At 41.4% G+C, this 17,256-nt stretch overlaps 1 protein-coding gene across 3 annotated transcripts in view; it reads left to right on the top strand.

Moving 5' to 3' along the window:
• LCLAT1 (lysocardiolipin acyltransferase 1) overlaps positions 1-13,237 on the top strand; it is a 178,323-nt gene extending 165,086 nt beyond the window's left edge. For all 3 annotated transcript variants that reach the window (XM_015426113.1, XM_015426112.1, XM_015426114.1), the window contains one exon: positions 10,202-13,237. In XM_015426113.1, coding sequence (XP_015281599.1) covers positions 10,202-10,704 — 503 coding nt within the window. In that variant the 3' untranslated portion in view covers positions 10,705-13,237. The remainder of the gene's footprint in view (positions 1-10,201) is intronic.
• Positions 13,238-17,256: the final 4,019 nt, after the last annotated feature.

Here is a 17,256-nt window from a genome sequence, read left to right as displayed (position 1 = left end):
ACACACAATACTCTCTACCTCTGGAGGTTGTGGGCTCACATGTACTTCAGCTTCTCTCTCTTGCCCAAGAGAGCAGGGAAACTTCCATTCATTCCCCAGTCCAGTCGACTGGAGTGGCTGAATTTCTGCTGCTCCCAGGGACAAAGTCTGCCTTAGGACAGTCCCTGTTTTCCCGCATTTTTTGGCCTTGGGGCAGTTGGGAACTGTAGGCCAGCAGATGAGGAAGCCCCATTCAACCCAGTGAGTGATACCCCTGCACGCCCCTCTCTGGAACTAAGCTCAGTTAAACCTTATGGGGGAACATTCTAAACAAATAACCACAGCCATCTTACAAACACAGATAACTGCCATTTCGTGACACCTACCAACAGCCACTGAGGGGAAAGTTAGTCCCACACAGGAAAAGTGTCTTCGTCAAGAGAGAAAGCCGTTTGCCTGTAATTCTGACAGGGCACAGTGGCTGAAGGGGGAGTGGGCGGGGAAGAGGAGCAGACCCAGCACCAGGCCAATGGCATGCGAGTACTCTTGAGTGGTGGCTGACGGGCCAATGGCTGAGGGAGAGCATGGAATGTTGCCACTCAAAAACAGAATTATTATATAGAGAGATTAGCAGTTTTTGTGCAGGGGGAACAGAAGATTCTTCAGAAAGGCCCCTCCAATCCACTGCCAGTCAGAGGTGACAACACTGAACTGGAACGAATGATGACCTGGCTTAGTATTAGGCAGCTTCATGTGTTCATATTATTCAAAGCACTGTCGTATTAATAAAGGCTGGTATGCATTGAGTGGATCCAAACATCCTCCAAGTACCATAATTACTTGAAGATGACCCCAAATTTAAGATAGCTCCCTAAAAAGAGAGAAGCTTATACGTAAAAGAAGATGACTGTGGATTTTAAATGGCCCCTTCTAAAAAAAGTGGCAGTACAAACAAAAATTTTAATTACATAGTAATAAATATACAATACATAATATAGACCACAGAAGAAAATAATTATTTTTACTTTCTGCACCTCTTTGCACTGTAACTGTTCACAAGTAGTACTGGACCATGCTGTTCCAAATGTATAAAGGCAAGAGATTGGGGGGTTTTACTTCCCCAAGTCAAACTAATGGGCAAAGGCACAGATAAATTGACCAACTGGTAGTGCAATCCTTAACAGAATGACACCTTTCTAAATCAATTTGGAGGCTTTCAAAGAGAGACTATATGGCCCTCTGACAGCAGTGCTGATTCTGTGAACTTATGCAGAACATGAGAGGGAGGGCAGGAAGGGTTGCCTCAGTGCTTAGGTCTTGTGGCTCTTTCTGACACGCCCAGGGAAATGCTGATCACTGCATTGGGGTCAGGAGGCGATTTTTCTCCAGGCCAGTTTGGCTGGAGATCCTGGAGGAGTTTTGTCATCTTCTGGGCATGAAACAGTGGTCACTGGGGGCGTGGAGGGGGAGTAGGGTTGCCAAAAACCCCGGTTTGCCAGGGGTCCCCTGTTTGGGGGGGGGGGTTTCTACCCACCGCCGGCCAGATGGTCGGCAGGGGAAGCCCCACCCCCAACACCCACAGCCATCTATCTCTCTCCCTTTAAGTGTGTGCAACCCGTGTTTCATCCCAAGCGCAAACTCCGCAAGCTTGCAGGGAAAAGCCAGCTTCGTTCTTAAAAGGGAAACGCAGCTGCTCTTAAAGGGGAAACGCCGGCTGCCGGCTACTTAAGTGCAGGGAACTGCCGTTTCTGGAGATCCCGCACACGGGCGGGTGGTGGGGGCGGCAAACGCCCCCAATGTGACGTCATCATGTTGGGGATGCCCCACCCCCTACAGGAACACCCCCAACTGGGGGTGGAAGATGGACTTGGCAACCCTAAGGGGGAGGTATTTGTGAATTTCCTGCATTGTTCAGGGGGTTGGACTAGATGACCCTAGAGGTACCTTCCAACTCTATGATTCTATGATTTTAAGTGGGCCTAGAAGGGTATAACTCCTTAGGAATGCACAGTTAACCCCCACCACCCAGTCCACAATACTTTTCCATGACAAAGTATCATATTTCCGATGTAGCAGAATATTTAAAATTAATTATTTGCTTTATCCTTCCCTTTCTAAAATGTATGCAAACTCATAACAGCTATAGCTAATGTTGTGCTAAACTGCTGTAAACCCTCAGATTTTTTTTGAGTTCCCCTCTCCTGAGGGGAAAAAGACCTTAAGTACTACACAACTCTGGCCTGAAGCACAGGGGAAGAAGCAACAGCTGGTGTGTAGTATTATTCTGAGCAAAAAAAATATGAGTCAGTAGAGCAACAAGCCTACCACCAGTGTGTTCCTACTGCTTCTTACCAGCTGCTAGGCAAGGAGCTACAGTTTCTAAAGCTAGCCCACCCAGCTCCTCCTCTCTCCCCTTGAAACTCAGAGCACGTAAAAGCCAGTATTTCACTGCCACTCTTAGCTGGTGTGTTTTCTCCAAAACTCTACCCTCACACTCAGCAGATCTGTATCCCCAACTGGAAGACTACCACTTCTTTTTTAGAAAGCCTGTGTCATCTTCCTTTCAAGTAGGTATGGTAGCCTTCCTCCAACCAAAGGAACCTTCCTGTAACTTTTGGCTTTTCTGTTGTACAAAGACTCACTTAAGTTGGAGGAAGTCTCCTAGACTGGAAAAAGGCTTCAAACTTTGCTCAGTGCAGTGGGAGGATGGGGATAGGATCCATCCCAATGTGTATCAAATTGAACTGATGCAGCCTAGCAGTGCTTATTTATTTATTTTTTTTATTATTAAATTTATACCCCGCCCTTCCCCGTAGGGCTCAGGGCGGCTTACATGGTAAGAAAAAACTTGCTAATAAAAACATCAAATACTTTAGTACAGTTAAAACATAATATACAATTTAAAACCCATTCAAACATTAAAGTGCTCAAACTACACATTATTCATTCCGGAATCTCAGAGAGGGCAACCACATCCACAAACACAACCCAAACATTCCCGGTAGGCATTCATAATAGATGTTAACAGATGTTTCTTCCTGCCCTCCTGAGCCCTAACCCCCCCCCCAAAGATGAAGGCCTGGTGGAAGAGCTCCGTCTTGCAGGCCCTGTCTGCAACTAAAAAGAAAGCAAGTATCATTTGGCAGAGCATTTTCTGCTGTACTAGCAAACTAAACTTTTATTTAGATGCTTTATGAAATTCTACAGAGTAGAGGATGTAGGCAGATTCTGCATCTTCCCCCTACCCCTCCCGTTTGATTTCTGGCTTAGAGCAAAATATATCACTGTCTGCTGCAGATGGATTTTGTTCTGATAATACAGATACTTGATACAGCCTTATTCATCTGCATGACTTGGGTGGCGTTCACCCAGTTCATTTACATATCTCTACTGAGGATTCACATTGTGGCTTAGTTTGGCTAGACTTTCGAGATAACTAAAATATTCATACTGTGCAACATTAAGTAGCATTTCTGGTGAACATTTAAGGACAGATGAAACAGTTGAGTTTAATTCTGAATATTCTGTTTACACCACCCCCAATACTCCATGACATTAAATCCTGAAGAGATGGCAGTGAACCAGAATTTAAGGGGGTTTACTCAAGTTTCTTATAGCATACATTCTCAGTGTTAATGTTATTACTCAAAGGATGAGAGAAGAACATATCCCGTTGGTTCAAAACATGTATTCCTTACGTATTTCTTAAGTAACAAGTCTGCAGTGTTGATAGAAAAGGGATATTATCTTTGTAAACTAATAATGGATACGTCACTGAAGGGACTTATCTAATAGGCAGTGAGGAGAGGCAGTGAGAGACATATTTTCACTTACCACAGCCACATCTGTCAGGCGTTCCCCCGGCATACTCATCCTGTCATAGGACGACTTGGAGCCAGGTTAAAAAGGCACCACATCACAAGTGGTGTTTTTGGTTCCCTGTGCATTCATTGGGCATGGCCAGATGTCTGAACGCGGGAGAGTGTGCGCAGACTGGATCTGGCAGTCTGCCATTAGGGAGGATTTTTAAAAAATTGTCTACATGTGTATGTGCGCACTTGCACATGTGCACGCATGCATTTTGAAAAATTTTCGGGCAGCACACTCTGTGGCGCTGCAGTAATGTGGATGCTTGACCATAGGATGTCTGCATGGATAACCCACAGCAGGGTGTGCTGTCTGGATGATATGCCCCACAACATTTTAAACTGGTACAATTAGCGGCGGCACCATATCGCGCCAAGCCGCCAGTGTGACCACAGCTTCAGTCTTCTTCGGGCCAGTTTGTTTTGGGGAGGAGGCTTTTGGTTAGTTTACTAAGACATACTTTCTACACACCCGGGAGGCCACCAGGTATATAAAGACCTGTCTGTGGGTGGCCTGGTTTTGCTGCTTTTGTAGCTAGCGGTCACTTTATATATGTTTGTTTGTTTATTCACTTCATTTATACCCCACCTTTCTCCCCAGTGGGGACCCAAAGAGGCTTGCATCATTCTCCTGTCCTCCATTTTATCCTCACAACAACCTTGTGAGATTGGTTAGGCTGAGAGTGGGTGACTGGCCCAAGGTCTCCCAGCAAGCTTCCGTGGCAGAGTGGGGACTCAAACCTGGGTCTCCCATGCGGCTTCTCTTTAGCATTATATATTATTTGTGATTATGCATCGAGTTAAGAACACAGTAGAAATGTTCCTTCAAAATGCTAGTGGGATGTAGTTTCAATCCAAAAGGTTATCAGTGCAGGCACAGCTGCATTCCAAACTATAGAATTAATATTTCTTTATAGAGTAATTCTCACATTAAATGTCAAATATTTTCAGAAGCTTTTATGTATGCTGTGGATTGTGCACTTCTTTAGATATAACACTGAAAATTTAACCGATTCCTTTATGTTTACAAGTCAGAAGTTATTTTTAAAAGAAGAGTTAAAAAAATATGTTGTCAAAGGCTTTCACGGCCGGAGTTCATTAGTTGCTGTAGATTTTCTGGGATGTGTGGTTGTGGTCTTGGCATTGGCATTGGCATCTACAATGCCAAGACCACGGCCACACATCCCGGAAAATCTACAGCAACTAATAGTTAAAAAAATCTTATACATTATGTGATTCAGAAAGTAACTTCTCAGGTTCTTATGAAAATGTATTTTGCTGAAGAATGTAGCTTAATAGGGAAGACATTACTTTGGTCACAAGCTTAGTTAGAATTCATGGAGTTTCCTTTGCTGACCTGAAACAATGCTGAAAGCAATTAATTTTGCATTGTAATTATTGAGAGAAAGACATCATGTCTGTAGATTCTGAAATATGAGCAACTTTAAACAGAACGCTAATGTGCCTAAGGAAATATTATTAGCTAGGAGCCAGACAATGATGCTTTCTGGAAGTTTTTTCTGCTTAGTAGCTTCTAAGGAGCTGAAACCATTGCACATTTTACTGCTTCATCTTTATTAGCCATAGTTATGCATTACTTCTTCTTAGTTTGTCAGCAGTTGAATACTGATGCTTTCATTTTCTGTAGCTCTCTGTTAAATACAATTAGAAAAGCTCTATTTTTTAGTTGCAAAATAAATTAGAAAAGGCAATTCGAAAAGCTCTTACTTTTTAGTTGCAAAAACAGTTTTTCTTACTACAGTAACAGTGCAATCCTATGCAGTTACACCCTTCTAAGTGTGTAAATGTAGGGCTGCAATCCTGTACACCCCTACTTCAGAGTAAGCCCTATTGAACTGGATTTCAATCTAAGTGTACTTGTGCATGATCATGCTGGGGAATTTTAGCTACCAGAATTCTAATGGTGCCCTGAACAAGTATTGAAGAAATGGATTCTCAGTCATATAGTTTGTTCATAGACTGTTCCATGGATCCTCTTGTCAAGTTACTTCAGGGCAATTGCAGTAACATGGAAATTCACAAAGCAAGATAAAATTTAAAATTTTCCTTAAAAGAGGTCAGAAATGTGAAACAGCAGTAACAGAGTATGTAGTTTATAGGCAGCCATGTTGCATATGGTTGTCAGTATATACCCATAGGGAGTGATTTCCTACTGAACACATAGACACAGTGAATTAGGTTTTTTTAACCAAGAGGTAGTCCAATAAGAGTGAAAAAGGGAGAAATTCTGTGTACCGACAAACGAGCCCTATTGAACACATTACGATTTACTTACAAGTAATCATGTATTGAGCTGTGGTGGCTCAAGTGGTTAAGATGTTGAATTGCAGGCTGTGGAAGGTCAGTAGCTCAGCAGTTCGAGACCCAAGAGTGCCGCATGACGGAGTGAGCTCCCGTCTCTAGTTCCAGCTCCTGCCAACCTAGCAGTTTGAAAGCAAGAAATTGCAAGTAGATAAATAGGTACCACTTTGGTGGGAAGGTAACAGCGTTCCGTGCGCCTTGGTGTTTAGTCATGACGGACACATGACCACAGAAATGTCTTCAGACAGTGCTGGGTCTTCGGCTTTGAAACGGAGATGAGCACCGCAACCCTAGAGTCGGATTCGACTGGCTTTCGAGCAAGGGAACCTTTACCTTTACTTTAATCATGTATTAGATTGTGCTGTAAAGGCTACATCACATTTCCCACCCCCTCCATCATCTTCATGGACATCTGTTTGGCATGCAGAGGGTCCCTGGTTCTGTTCCCATCATCTCCAGTTGAAAGACGATCTGGCAGTAGTTGATGTGAAAGACCTCTGCCTGAGACTCTGGAGAGCTGCCGGCAGCCTGAGTAGATAATATTAACATTGATGGGCCAAGGGCCTGTTTCAGTATAAGGAGCTGGTCCATGGGGTCGCGAAGAGTCGCTCGGCTGTGCGACTGAACAACAACAACTCTACTGTTGAAGTGTTGTGTATTGACTTGAGATGTACTTGGAAAAGCTTTATGCTGTTGAATATGTTGCATCTCTGTGGCCGCATAAAGCGCAGCTTTTGTGAGCCAACACGGACCAGTTCAAGATATTAATAATAATCTTTAAAGGCTGGAACAGATCTGGTACATGATTTTGCAGAAGTAAATTTGGAGACATTCATTAATTGCTTTTACTATTTATGAGGCAACAAATACACACACACTTGTATTTTATTAAGGATTATTTCATATGCAGGTGGAAGCTTAATTGATTGGTGTTGTAATTAAAGGGTAGACTTGTTTGTTTTGTTTAAATCCAATTGTAAATGTATGCCAGAGAAAATTCTTGAGATAAATGGTAGACTTCTTTGGATTGTTTTAAATCCAATTGTAGATGTATGTCAGAGAATATACATGAGATAAGAATGCTAAAGTAAAAAATTCATCATTGAGTGTTTGAAATAGACCTTTGGAAACTGCTAGAAAGGTAGGGAATGGTTTTATACCCCACTGTGAAGGGATATATGTTTTTACGCAAAATAACAACAATCCTTATGAAATAGCCAGCCTTAAAATGCCACATTCCAATACAACCTTTGAGTTAAATCTCTGAGGCAGCCAGCTTTCCACAGTCAAGCAATAAAATAGAACAAGAAATACATAAAATAAATTAACATGGTGGCAGAGCTTAACTTAAATGTCACATCCAATGAATTTAGCACCTATGTTAGATTAGGCAAGCTGACTTTATAAGATCTCAAAAAAGGATACAGTCGGGACAAAAAGGGTCTGGGGAGGGGCGGTTGCCAGAAAAAGTTCTTTAAAAAAAACCTATACACCTTAGATAGACAACTTTTGCGCTGATCTGTGTCTAGAGCCGCCCCCACCCCCAAAATTACTGGGCTCTGGCCCGTTTTCGCCTCCAAATTTGTTCTAGGATCTGCAGTCTCACCTACAGAAATTCTCCCTTGAGCACTGAATTGTTGAATCCAGAGTTAGCAACCATTCTGTAACAATGCGATTTTCAGAAGTCAGATAGATGTGCTCCTGATTATAGGTACGGCTCTCTCACTGAGGACATGAACACTGTATATCAATAAATTCATGTGGACCTCTTTGGGGGAAAGTTATGCTTTCCCCCTTCCTTTAATGATAATAAGTGATGTTGTGGAGGTTGGTGGCCCACCCTTCACCAACTTCACTCTCTTCTCCAGTCTGAGATTTAGAGGCTATGCTTCTAGGCAGAGGGCATAGCTTGTTGGCAGGCTTGCATCTGCTGTTACGAGAGCCAGTTTGGTGTAGTGGTTAAGAGTGCAAACTCTAATCTGGGAGAACTAGGTTTGATTCCCCACTCCTCTACATGCAGCTGCTGATGTGACCTTGAGTCAGTCATAAGTTCTGTCAGAGCTGTTCTCTCAAGGACAGTTCTCGAGAGAGCTCTCTCAGCCCCACCTACCTCACAGAGTGTCTGTTGTGGGGAGGGGAAGGGGAAGGGATTGTAAACCGCTCCTTTGGGTAGTGAAGGGCGTGGTATAAATCCAATCTCTTCTCTTCTTCTCAGTGAAAAAAGCCATTTTTATACTTCCGTATAAGAAAATATCAGAGCCCAAAATGGCTTTAAAAAGCAAGACAAACAACTCTAATCGCTAATTTCTCCCCAAGTCAAAGTTTGAGCATCGATGTGAAATAATCCATAATAAAATACAAGTAAATATATATAGGTCAAGTCTAGTATAGCCTTTATGAGTTATCTGTCTGAACCATTTCTCACCAGGCTAGTGCCTGCCCCTGATGCTAGATACAGCACAAGTATTCGAATGCCATCCTCCTGGTCATTGCTAAAGTCATGTTGCTTTTAAATTCATTCTTTGTATACATTTATGTATAATATTTCTATAAATGCTATAAATGTCTCTCAGAATATCCCAAAAAAAGAGGAAGTAGGAAAAGATTGTAAGTGGCTATAGAAGAGTAGGAAATAAAGCCATACAGGAAACAAGATCAGGGTACAGACATAAATTGACAACCACATCAGAAAAATCAGCAGGGAAAATATACATGTGGGATACTAATGACAGAGTGTCGCCATTCATGCAGTGCACTGCCTGTTTTAAATATTTTAAATATTTTAAACTGGTCTTATTTTATTATTTTATAGTGCTAATTTAGATTGTTTGTATTTATTGTTGTGAGCTGCCCTGAGCCTGTTTGTAGGAAGGGTGGGATATAAATTGAAATAATAAATTAATTAATTAATTAATTAAGAGTGACCATCTAAAACAGGGGTGTCGAACTCATTTGTTATGAGGGCCGGATCTGACATAAATGAGACCTCGTTGGGCCGGGCCATGTGTGTCATAAAATGTAATGCCAGGTAGCAGAGATATAAACTTCATAAAGGAAACAAACATAAAGGATTGTTTTTACTTAAAATAAAAACATGCTTAGAACATTAGCACTCTTGCAATATTTTGTTTATCTAACAGTCTCTGATAACTGACACCTCTTGCTCTGAATTATTGCATCAAAATGTCTGTGCTGTTGCAATCTTGAGTATGCTGTTCAAGTGTGTATCTGTAAGCTGCAAACCTACTTTTGATTTATTGACATTCACCACAGAAATCTCATGTTCAGAGTTCTGAGTCTAGGACATGAAATGGCTGAGTGATTATTAGAGTCTGGAGAAGCAAGCTATGATGCAGCAGCAGCAGCAGAACTGGAAGCAGGAGATGGTCAGTTCCACTGTGGGACTGATTGAAGCCCTCCGGGGGCTTGATCTGGCCCCCGGGCCGCATGTTTGACACCCTTGGTCTAAAATATCTCTTAGCTTCACAGTTTTCAAGCTCTGAGGCAAGCATCCCTGTGGACATCCTTTCCAAAGGTTTATGTAGATCTTGACTGGACGGGAGGCAAAGTCTGGCTGCAGTCAATAGCAAATCTGTATAATGCAGGCAGCTCCCTGCTCTTCTGTCATTTTACTGCCCTCATCTCCCTGAGTTTAAGTTGCTTTATCTAAGCTTGTGAAACTTCCCAGTTATCTTTTTACTTTAAATATTCACTGGATGGTCATTATATCTTTATTTTCCTACATCTTTTTCTCAGGATGCCTTTTGCATTGCTTTAGAGAAAAAATAGTTTGTCCATCTAATATTGAATATTTATTAAAATTTGAATTATATAACTTTCAAAAACACTTTCATTTCATCTGAAAAAATAAATGACAAATGATCATATTACAGTGATCTTGGCCTATTTGAACTCGATAATAGAAGAATTGCATCTTCTGATGAGTTTCATATATTTTATGCCATAGTATCATTTGTTCACTTCCATGAATTCTGACATTGCTCTGCTCACAGTCTTATATCTTTCTCTCCCAGGTAATAACCTTGATGCGATTCATGACATAACAGTAGCGTATCCTCAAAACATACCTCAAACTGAGAGGCATCTTCTCTACGGGAACTTCCCCAAAGAAATTCACTTTCACGTCCACAGATACCCGGTGCAAGCACTACCAGTCTCTCGGGAAGAATTGCAGCTCTGGTGCCAGAAGCGGTGGGAAGAGAAAGAAGAGAGGCTCCGTTTGTTCTATGAAGGCAAAAAATACTTTGATGTAACAGGGAGAAGCAAAATCCCCCCCTGTAAATCTGAGCTCAGGGTCATGGTGGTTAAGTTCATTTCACTCCTGTATTGGACACTCTTCACACTTGCTGCATTTGTGCTGCTGTACTTGTACAGCTTTGTACGGTGGTATTTTGTGGTTCTGGTTGTCATTTTTGTTGCACAACACAAACTGTTTGGTGGGCTTGAATTGATTGAACTTGCACGCCATCAATTTGGCAGCAGTAAACAGAATGTACACAACCTGAAAAGAAACTAAATTTATTTGGGGTATTGTGGGAGGGGAGGGGGGTATGTTTGTGGATGTTTTTTAGATGTGCTACAGACGTCGTAAACTGGGAAGAGATTTTGCATGAGAATCATTAGTCTTTCTTACTGCTGTCATTGGTTAATACACTTTTGCACTTATATTGTAAAAAAGGTAGGCATTGCTACATTGCTACATCTGAAAAGTTAATTTTTGAATGTCTATTCAGTGTTTCTGTTGCCCGCAGCTAGTGTCTACAGTTTAACTACAAAACAGTTTGCTGATCATTCAAATTGTGTAGCCATTGAACTTTTCAACAGTGAGCTCTAAATATAGCTGGACAAATCATGAAGCTAAAAATAGGGGTTTCTGTGGTTTTTACACAGCCTTGCCATAAATCAAGGGCAAGATTTGAACATCACATTGCATTACATGATTAGCATTTGCCTCTTGGTAATTCTCTTTCCATTATCTCTTGCAGGGAGATAACAGATTATACAATTACCATCATTAGCATCAGCAAATCTGGGCATTTATAGGATAAAAAATAAAACTGAGGATCTGAATTTGGATCCACTGTACTGCACTCCATTTAGACTTGCCTGTTTGGCCTCTTAATTTAATATTTAAAAATTGCATACTGCAACCCCACTTTGAAGCCAGTTACACTGAAATCCGTAAGGCTTATCAGTCAGTAAATGTGATGGCAAATATTTCTGATTTATCTTCATGACAGATCTAGGCACTGTGATCTTCATAGGATTCCGTCCCATTCTGACTATCCACATCCTAGTCCTGTGGGTGCTTTGACATCTTTTCAGACTATGGACCATTGTACATTTGAAACTAGGCTGGCCTGGAACATAACCCGTGGCAGAATATTCCCAACACAGGAAAGCTTGTGCATACCTGGCATAAAGTAAATAGGAAACTTGGGAGGAAAAAATTGTGTGAATCTGATTTTAATGAAAAGAGCAATTTGATTGTAAAAAATTCTTTCCCCACAAAATTAAAACGTGGAATTAGTTTTAAAAGTAGCATTTATATTACAATATGGTGGTCCCCATAGGATTGTAATATAACATGGCAAACCACATTTAAAAAAAAACAACGTATGGAATAATGTTTTAAGAGCCCCAGCTGGCATATTGTTATGCTGGCTTCCGAACAAGATTCACTCAAGCAGTGTCGGTAGAAAAATCCCTCCGATCTTCCCCAGGTTCTGAGAGTATGAAGAGATACTACATTGTGGTGCCAGTGAGGGAAAGCATATAACATGCATACTTAAAAGATTCAAACAGACATACAGGATGGGAACTGTTCCCTCCATCTGAAAAATATGATGGATTTTTCAGACAGTATAGTACACTATGAACTGAGTTGGCTTAGCTAAGGAATTTTACTTCCCTGAATATGTGTCAGAGATTTTTGTTCTCTTTATTAAAAAAAATGATGTTTCTCCGCTTAATTCTAGGGTGTAAGACGTAGCAGCCCCACCTAGTTTTACCTGCTGTGGTGAAAATAACAGAATCTTAAAAACCGTTTAGGAGTTTTATATAGCACATGAAATGTCTGACCACTACCTTGTAATGTAATTCCCTTACCATTGCGCAACTATGCATGGTTTCATGGTAGTAGGTGCCCTGTAGGAACAACACAGTATCACTGCCTTTGCATAACTATGGAGGATACTGGGCTGAAGGCTGATTCAAAGCACAGGAGGATGAGTTATTACTGGCTTGTGTAATCTGTGATCCAAAGTAACCCATCAGTCACCTATGGGAGCAGTCTCCAGAGAGCACTTTCAAGCTGTTCTCTGGTGCCTGACTAGGAATGCAAAAACAGGAGTTTATCAAGCATCTGACAGGCTACAATATATGGCTGGTAGGCTGCGGTCTGTGTGGCTTGATCCACAAGCTGCTTCTTGTTTTCTAGAACAGCTCCCACCCTTACAGTTGAAATCAAAAATTTGTACCATTCTTTCACCCAAATGCCCTTTTCAGGTTTTGGAAAACTTGCTGGTGGCAAGAACCCTCTCTCTTCAGTCTCAGGACCTCTCTAAGCAATTGCCCCACTGTTGTTCTAACAGCCAGACTCATATGGTTCCCACTTTACCTTGAGAGCCAAGTTCCTTCAAATCACCTTAGTCATATGTCCTGTTGTATAACTAAGCATGTTTTTCCTCCCTCAGCACTCCCCCTCCCCCCTTAACAGTATAGTGCACTCGTGTGTGGTCTGCATTTGTTACCAAATCCTTACAGATGATAAAGCATGCCCAGGTATTCATTTTCTCTGCACTGAATATTGGTAATACCAGCGCCATAAGCCAGCTTGTAAAGTATTCTGCATTGGTCATATAATGCCATGTCAAGTTCCATGTGTTTGTTCAGTCTCTGTTGCTTCTGCCATGCATTTTATAGGTTCATTTTATAAAGTGTATTAAAACAAACACTAGGGTATGAAAGATCTCCAGAATACCCTTAGTTTTCAAATTTTACTGAAATATTAGAATGTTTTTAGCCATGACTGAACAATGTACTCTTACAACCACAATAAAGACTTTGAAATGTACACTAGTGTTGTTTTGTTGTCTTCTTTCGAGTAAAATGAGCTGCAAAAATAGTCCCTAGTAGCCACTGATAGATCTATCCTCCATGAAACTATCTAATCCCCATTTAAAGCTGCTTATTCCTGTGGCCATCACTACATCCTCTGACAGTGAATTCCACATTTTAATCTCATTCTGTCCATTCAAGTCCATTAAACTTTGGGACCACCAAGTAATCCCCTGAGGAAAACAAGGGTATAGCTTGTGTTACAAGGCTAGATTGTTCCTTGGTAATAAGTAACACATTTGTATTACAACTCACAGCTGCTTTTGCACTTGCATAGACTGCCAACTAAATTTTCTTGATCACTTGGGAAGAACCCCATATTCTGTAAGGTTGTATATGGGTCATTAAGGTAACCTGCTTGTCACGCAGAGTCACTCACAGTTTTACCCCTCTTTGTATCTCCACATCCTTTGAATATCCTCTGGAGGAGACATTTGCCTGCTTTGTGCACTTGAGCAGTCACTGGCATCTATTTTGACCATAACAACTAATTGCAAGATTTGCTGAGTATGTGGACAGACAAATACAGTTACACAGAAACACCTAAATAGTAAATTTCAATGTAAACAAACCCCTAACATTTTTTTCCACAGACACATATATGAAAATTACATGAAGTCCCCTTCACATACCAAATCTAGATTTAAAATGTTTTCTTTTTTCCCCCACCTCTGCCATGACAATTCAGCTAGAACATAAGAAGAGTCGTGCTGAATCGGACCAGGGGTGTGTCTAGTCTAGCATCCTGCTTTGCACAGCTAGAAGAGGTTCGAATGTGGCAAGAGGGTATGCTCTGCATTTCAGATGCTATTGTGCTGCTGTCCAAAGCCTAGGAAGACACCCCTATGAAGACAAACTTAGCACATCATGGCCACAGCAGGACAGTTTTGATAGAGAGGAAGAGCCTGATACGTACTCTTCCTAGTAGCTGTCCGCAACTTTTTCTCACACATCAAGCCCCAGCGTGTTAGTCCAAGTGTCCTTTCAAGCGTCATCTCAGTGACTTTCCAAAGTAAAACAACTCTTCAAACCTCCATTAGTATGATATGGTAATAAGATTGGTACTGTGCCTGATAATGAAACAGCAAAAACTAAGGAGATAAAAGTAAAATGTGAGGAATAGGGTCTATATGATGCCACAGCATGACTGAAAACCCCTGGTCAATAAAAGGCTTTGAAGAAATAGTACCCTCATGGGTAGCCAAGCACAGACAAGTGACAAAAAAAAGGGAGGAGCAGCACATTGTTTGTGTCCCATTCTCACCAGGAAAGGACAGAACGAGGCTATTGCCTCTCCCGGCAATCTAATGAGGCCTGCTTCACACTTATGAGCACCACAGCTTCTTATCTACACAAACACACTAAACCCCTTTTTATTTATCCTCAGTATGAATCATTCAGTGATTGTCTATAGCAAAATATTCTCTGGTATGTTTATAGTGCTGAATACATTCTCTCATGGAAAAAAGTTTTCGGAGTACTCATGTTATTTGTAGGTAGATTATCAGTGCAGGAAGGGGAAGAGAGGAGCACCAGATCTGTTACTTGTATAGATTAAAAATGTCTGGAATCCATGAGCGTAAAGTGCCAGGGAGCAACGTGTAACTTGAGTGAAAATGTATGCCCATCCTTTCTTTCACTTGGATCCAGAATTTATTTGGAAACTAGTACCACAGTTTTCAAGGGATCTGTATTTCAAACAAATGTTGTATGATCAGGAGGACAGGCAATGCCAGGTCTGAAAGCTACTTCTGTTTTTAAAAAAATAGAATACACAATTTTAATCTCAGTTACACTACCACAGAAATCCTTATGATTAAAATGAACTAAAAAAAGGAAGAGGAAACACAGCTCTGGACTTCAGAAAGAGATTTTAAAGTAGGGGAGCTATGTGGTACTGACAACTGCGTCCTGGTATTACATTTAAGCTCAGTCAATCAGCTTAGAGAATTCATGCACTGGTTCCAGACTTAAGCTCTCTCAATGATATGCAGAGCAACCAGATTACTTGGAACATGGAGTACTTCCAAGGACACTGAAATTAGTTGTTAATTATGGAAACGTAACCAGGAGTCATAGAAAACTGAAATTATGGAAACTTTTTTTTAAGTTGAGGCAAAATTTCTGACTTGTGGCGTAATTTCCGTTGTATTGGTGCTCAACACGCAACTGGAGGATGCTTTGCTGATGGGTATGTGTTGAAATGAAATATCTGCATATGTACCAAGATTGCATAACGTGCAGCTCTAAGGTCAGTTTGGACAGAGTGTGTGTGTGTGTCATAGGTGGAATCAACACAGCTGATGGCCTGAAAAAAGGCATACATTTAGCTGACAGGTTGTCACAGGATTGCCTGAGGGAAGGAGCCCAGCTATTGAGAACCAACAGCACTCACCTTTCTGAGAAGGAAGACAAAGAATTCTGAAGTGCAATCCTAAGAAGAGTTACACCCTTCTAAAGCCATTGAGTAAAGCCACTGTAAAATCAGTAAGGATGGTTTGGAAGCACCCTCACTGTATCTAAAGCCATTGAAGTGAAGGGGTTTAGATGAGTGTAACTCGGTTCAAGACTGAACTGTTAAATCAGTAAGGATGGTTTGGAAGCACACTCACTGTATCTGAAAACATGGCTCTGCAAGTTTTCATCAAAAGCTGAGGGGCACTGATAGGCTAGTGTCTAGAATGTCTCCTACAATTTCAAGTGCAGATTTGGAATAACGTTAAAAATGTTTGTAGCATTTTAAAAAATTGTTCAGAATGCAACAACTTGATGACTATCTGCAGGAATATTACACCTGTTTTGAGATTGTTGCATTTATTATTTCCTTTGGGTTCAATTCAAAGCATTAATTATTTACCTCTGAAGTTCTTTACAACCTGGGATTCACATACTCAACAGACTGTCTCTTTCAGTATCAACTCATGCAGCTCCTCTGGTCGCACCATTGGTTTCTTCCGTCTACCAAAACTTGATGTGAAAACTGCCACTGACCATTACTCAGCATGAGCACTACTGTGCTCATACTGTGGAGTAGTCTTCTTGAGGCCACGAGGAAGGCACCCAACCTGTAGCTCTGAAGAGCATTTGAAGGAAGGTTCATAGTGATTTTATTTCATCTGTATACCACATTGTTTGCTGTATGGATTGCTTTTATTGTTCATGTTGGTTCTATTGTTTCAGAGCCAGTTTGGTGTAGTGGTTAAGTGTGTGGACTCTGATCTGGGAGAACCGGGTTTGATTCCCCACTCCTCCACTTGCACCTGCTGATGTGACCTTGGGTCAGTCACAAGCTCAGGCACAGCTGTCCTTGAAAAAGAGCAGTTTGTGTCAGAGTTCTCTCAGCCCCACCCACCTCACAGGGTGTCTGTTGTGGGGAGGGGAAGGGAAAGGAGTTTGTAAGCGTCTCTGAGACTCCAAGTGAAGGGCGGGGTATAAATCCAATCTCTTCTTCTTCTTCTTCTTCTTCTTCTTCTTCTTCTTCTTCTTCTTCTTCTTCTTCTTCTTCTTCTTCTTCTTCTTCTTCTTCTTCTTCTTCTTCTTCTTCTTGTAATTCAAGTTCAACGTGCTGTCATTTATTTATTTCATTTATACCCCACCTTTCTCCTAACGGGGATCCAAAGCAGCTTACATTGTCCTCCTCTCCCCCATTTAATCCTCACAATTTTATGAACTTTTTGTTGTATGCCAGCTTGGGACCTGCTTGATCTTGACTGGTTAACAGAAAGCTGGACTATAAGAGAGATCATGTTGTACAGGGGTCAGAAGGTCTGACTAGGATGTGGGAGACCTCCACTCTGTCATGGAAGCTCACTGGGTGACCTTGCATCAGTCTCTCTCTCTCTCTCTCTCTCTCTCTCTCTGCCTACCCTACCTCACAGGGTTGAGGATAAAATGGAGAGGAGAACAATGTGAGCTTCTTTCTCCCACTGGGGAGAAAGGTGAGGTATAT

Source organism: Gekko japonicus, unplaced genomic scaffold (assembly GCF_001447785.1).
Source record: "Gekko japonicus isolate JY-2015 unplaced genomic scaffold, Gekko_japonicus_V1.1 scaffold143, whole genome shotgun sequence".
In the NCBI taxonomy this organism is placed as follows: Eukaryota; Metazoa; Chordata; class Lepidosauria; order Squamata; family Gekkonidae; genus Gekko; species Gekko japonicus.
Note: the sequence above shows the minus strand (reverse complement) of the source record. Positions and strands in the feature narration are given on the sequence as shown.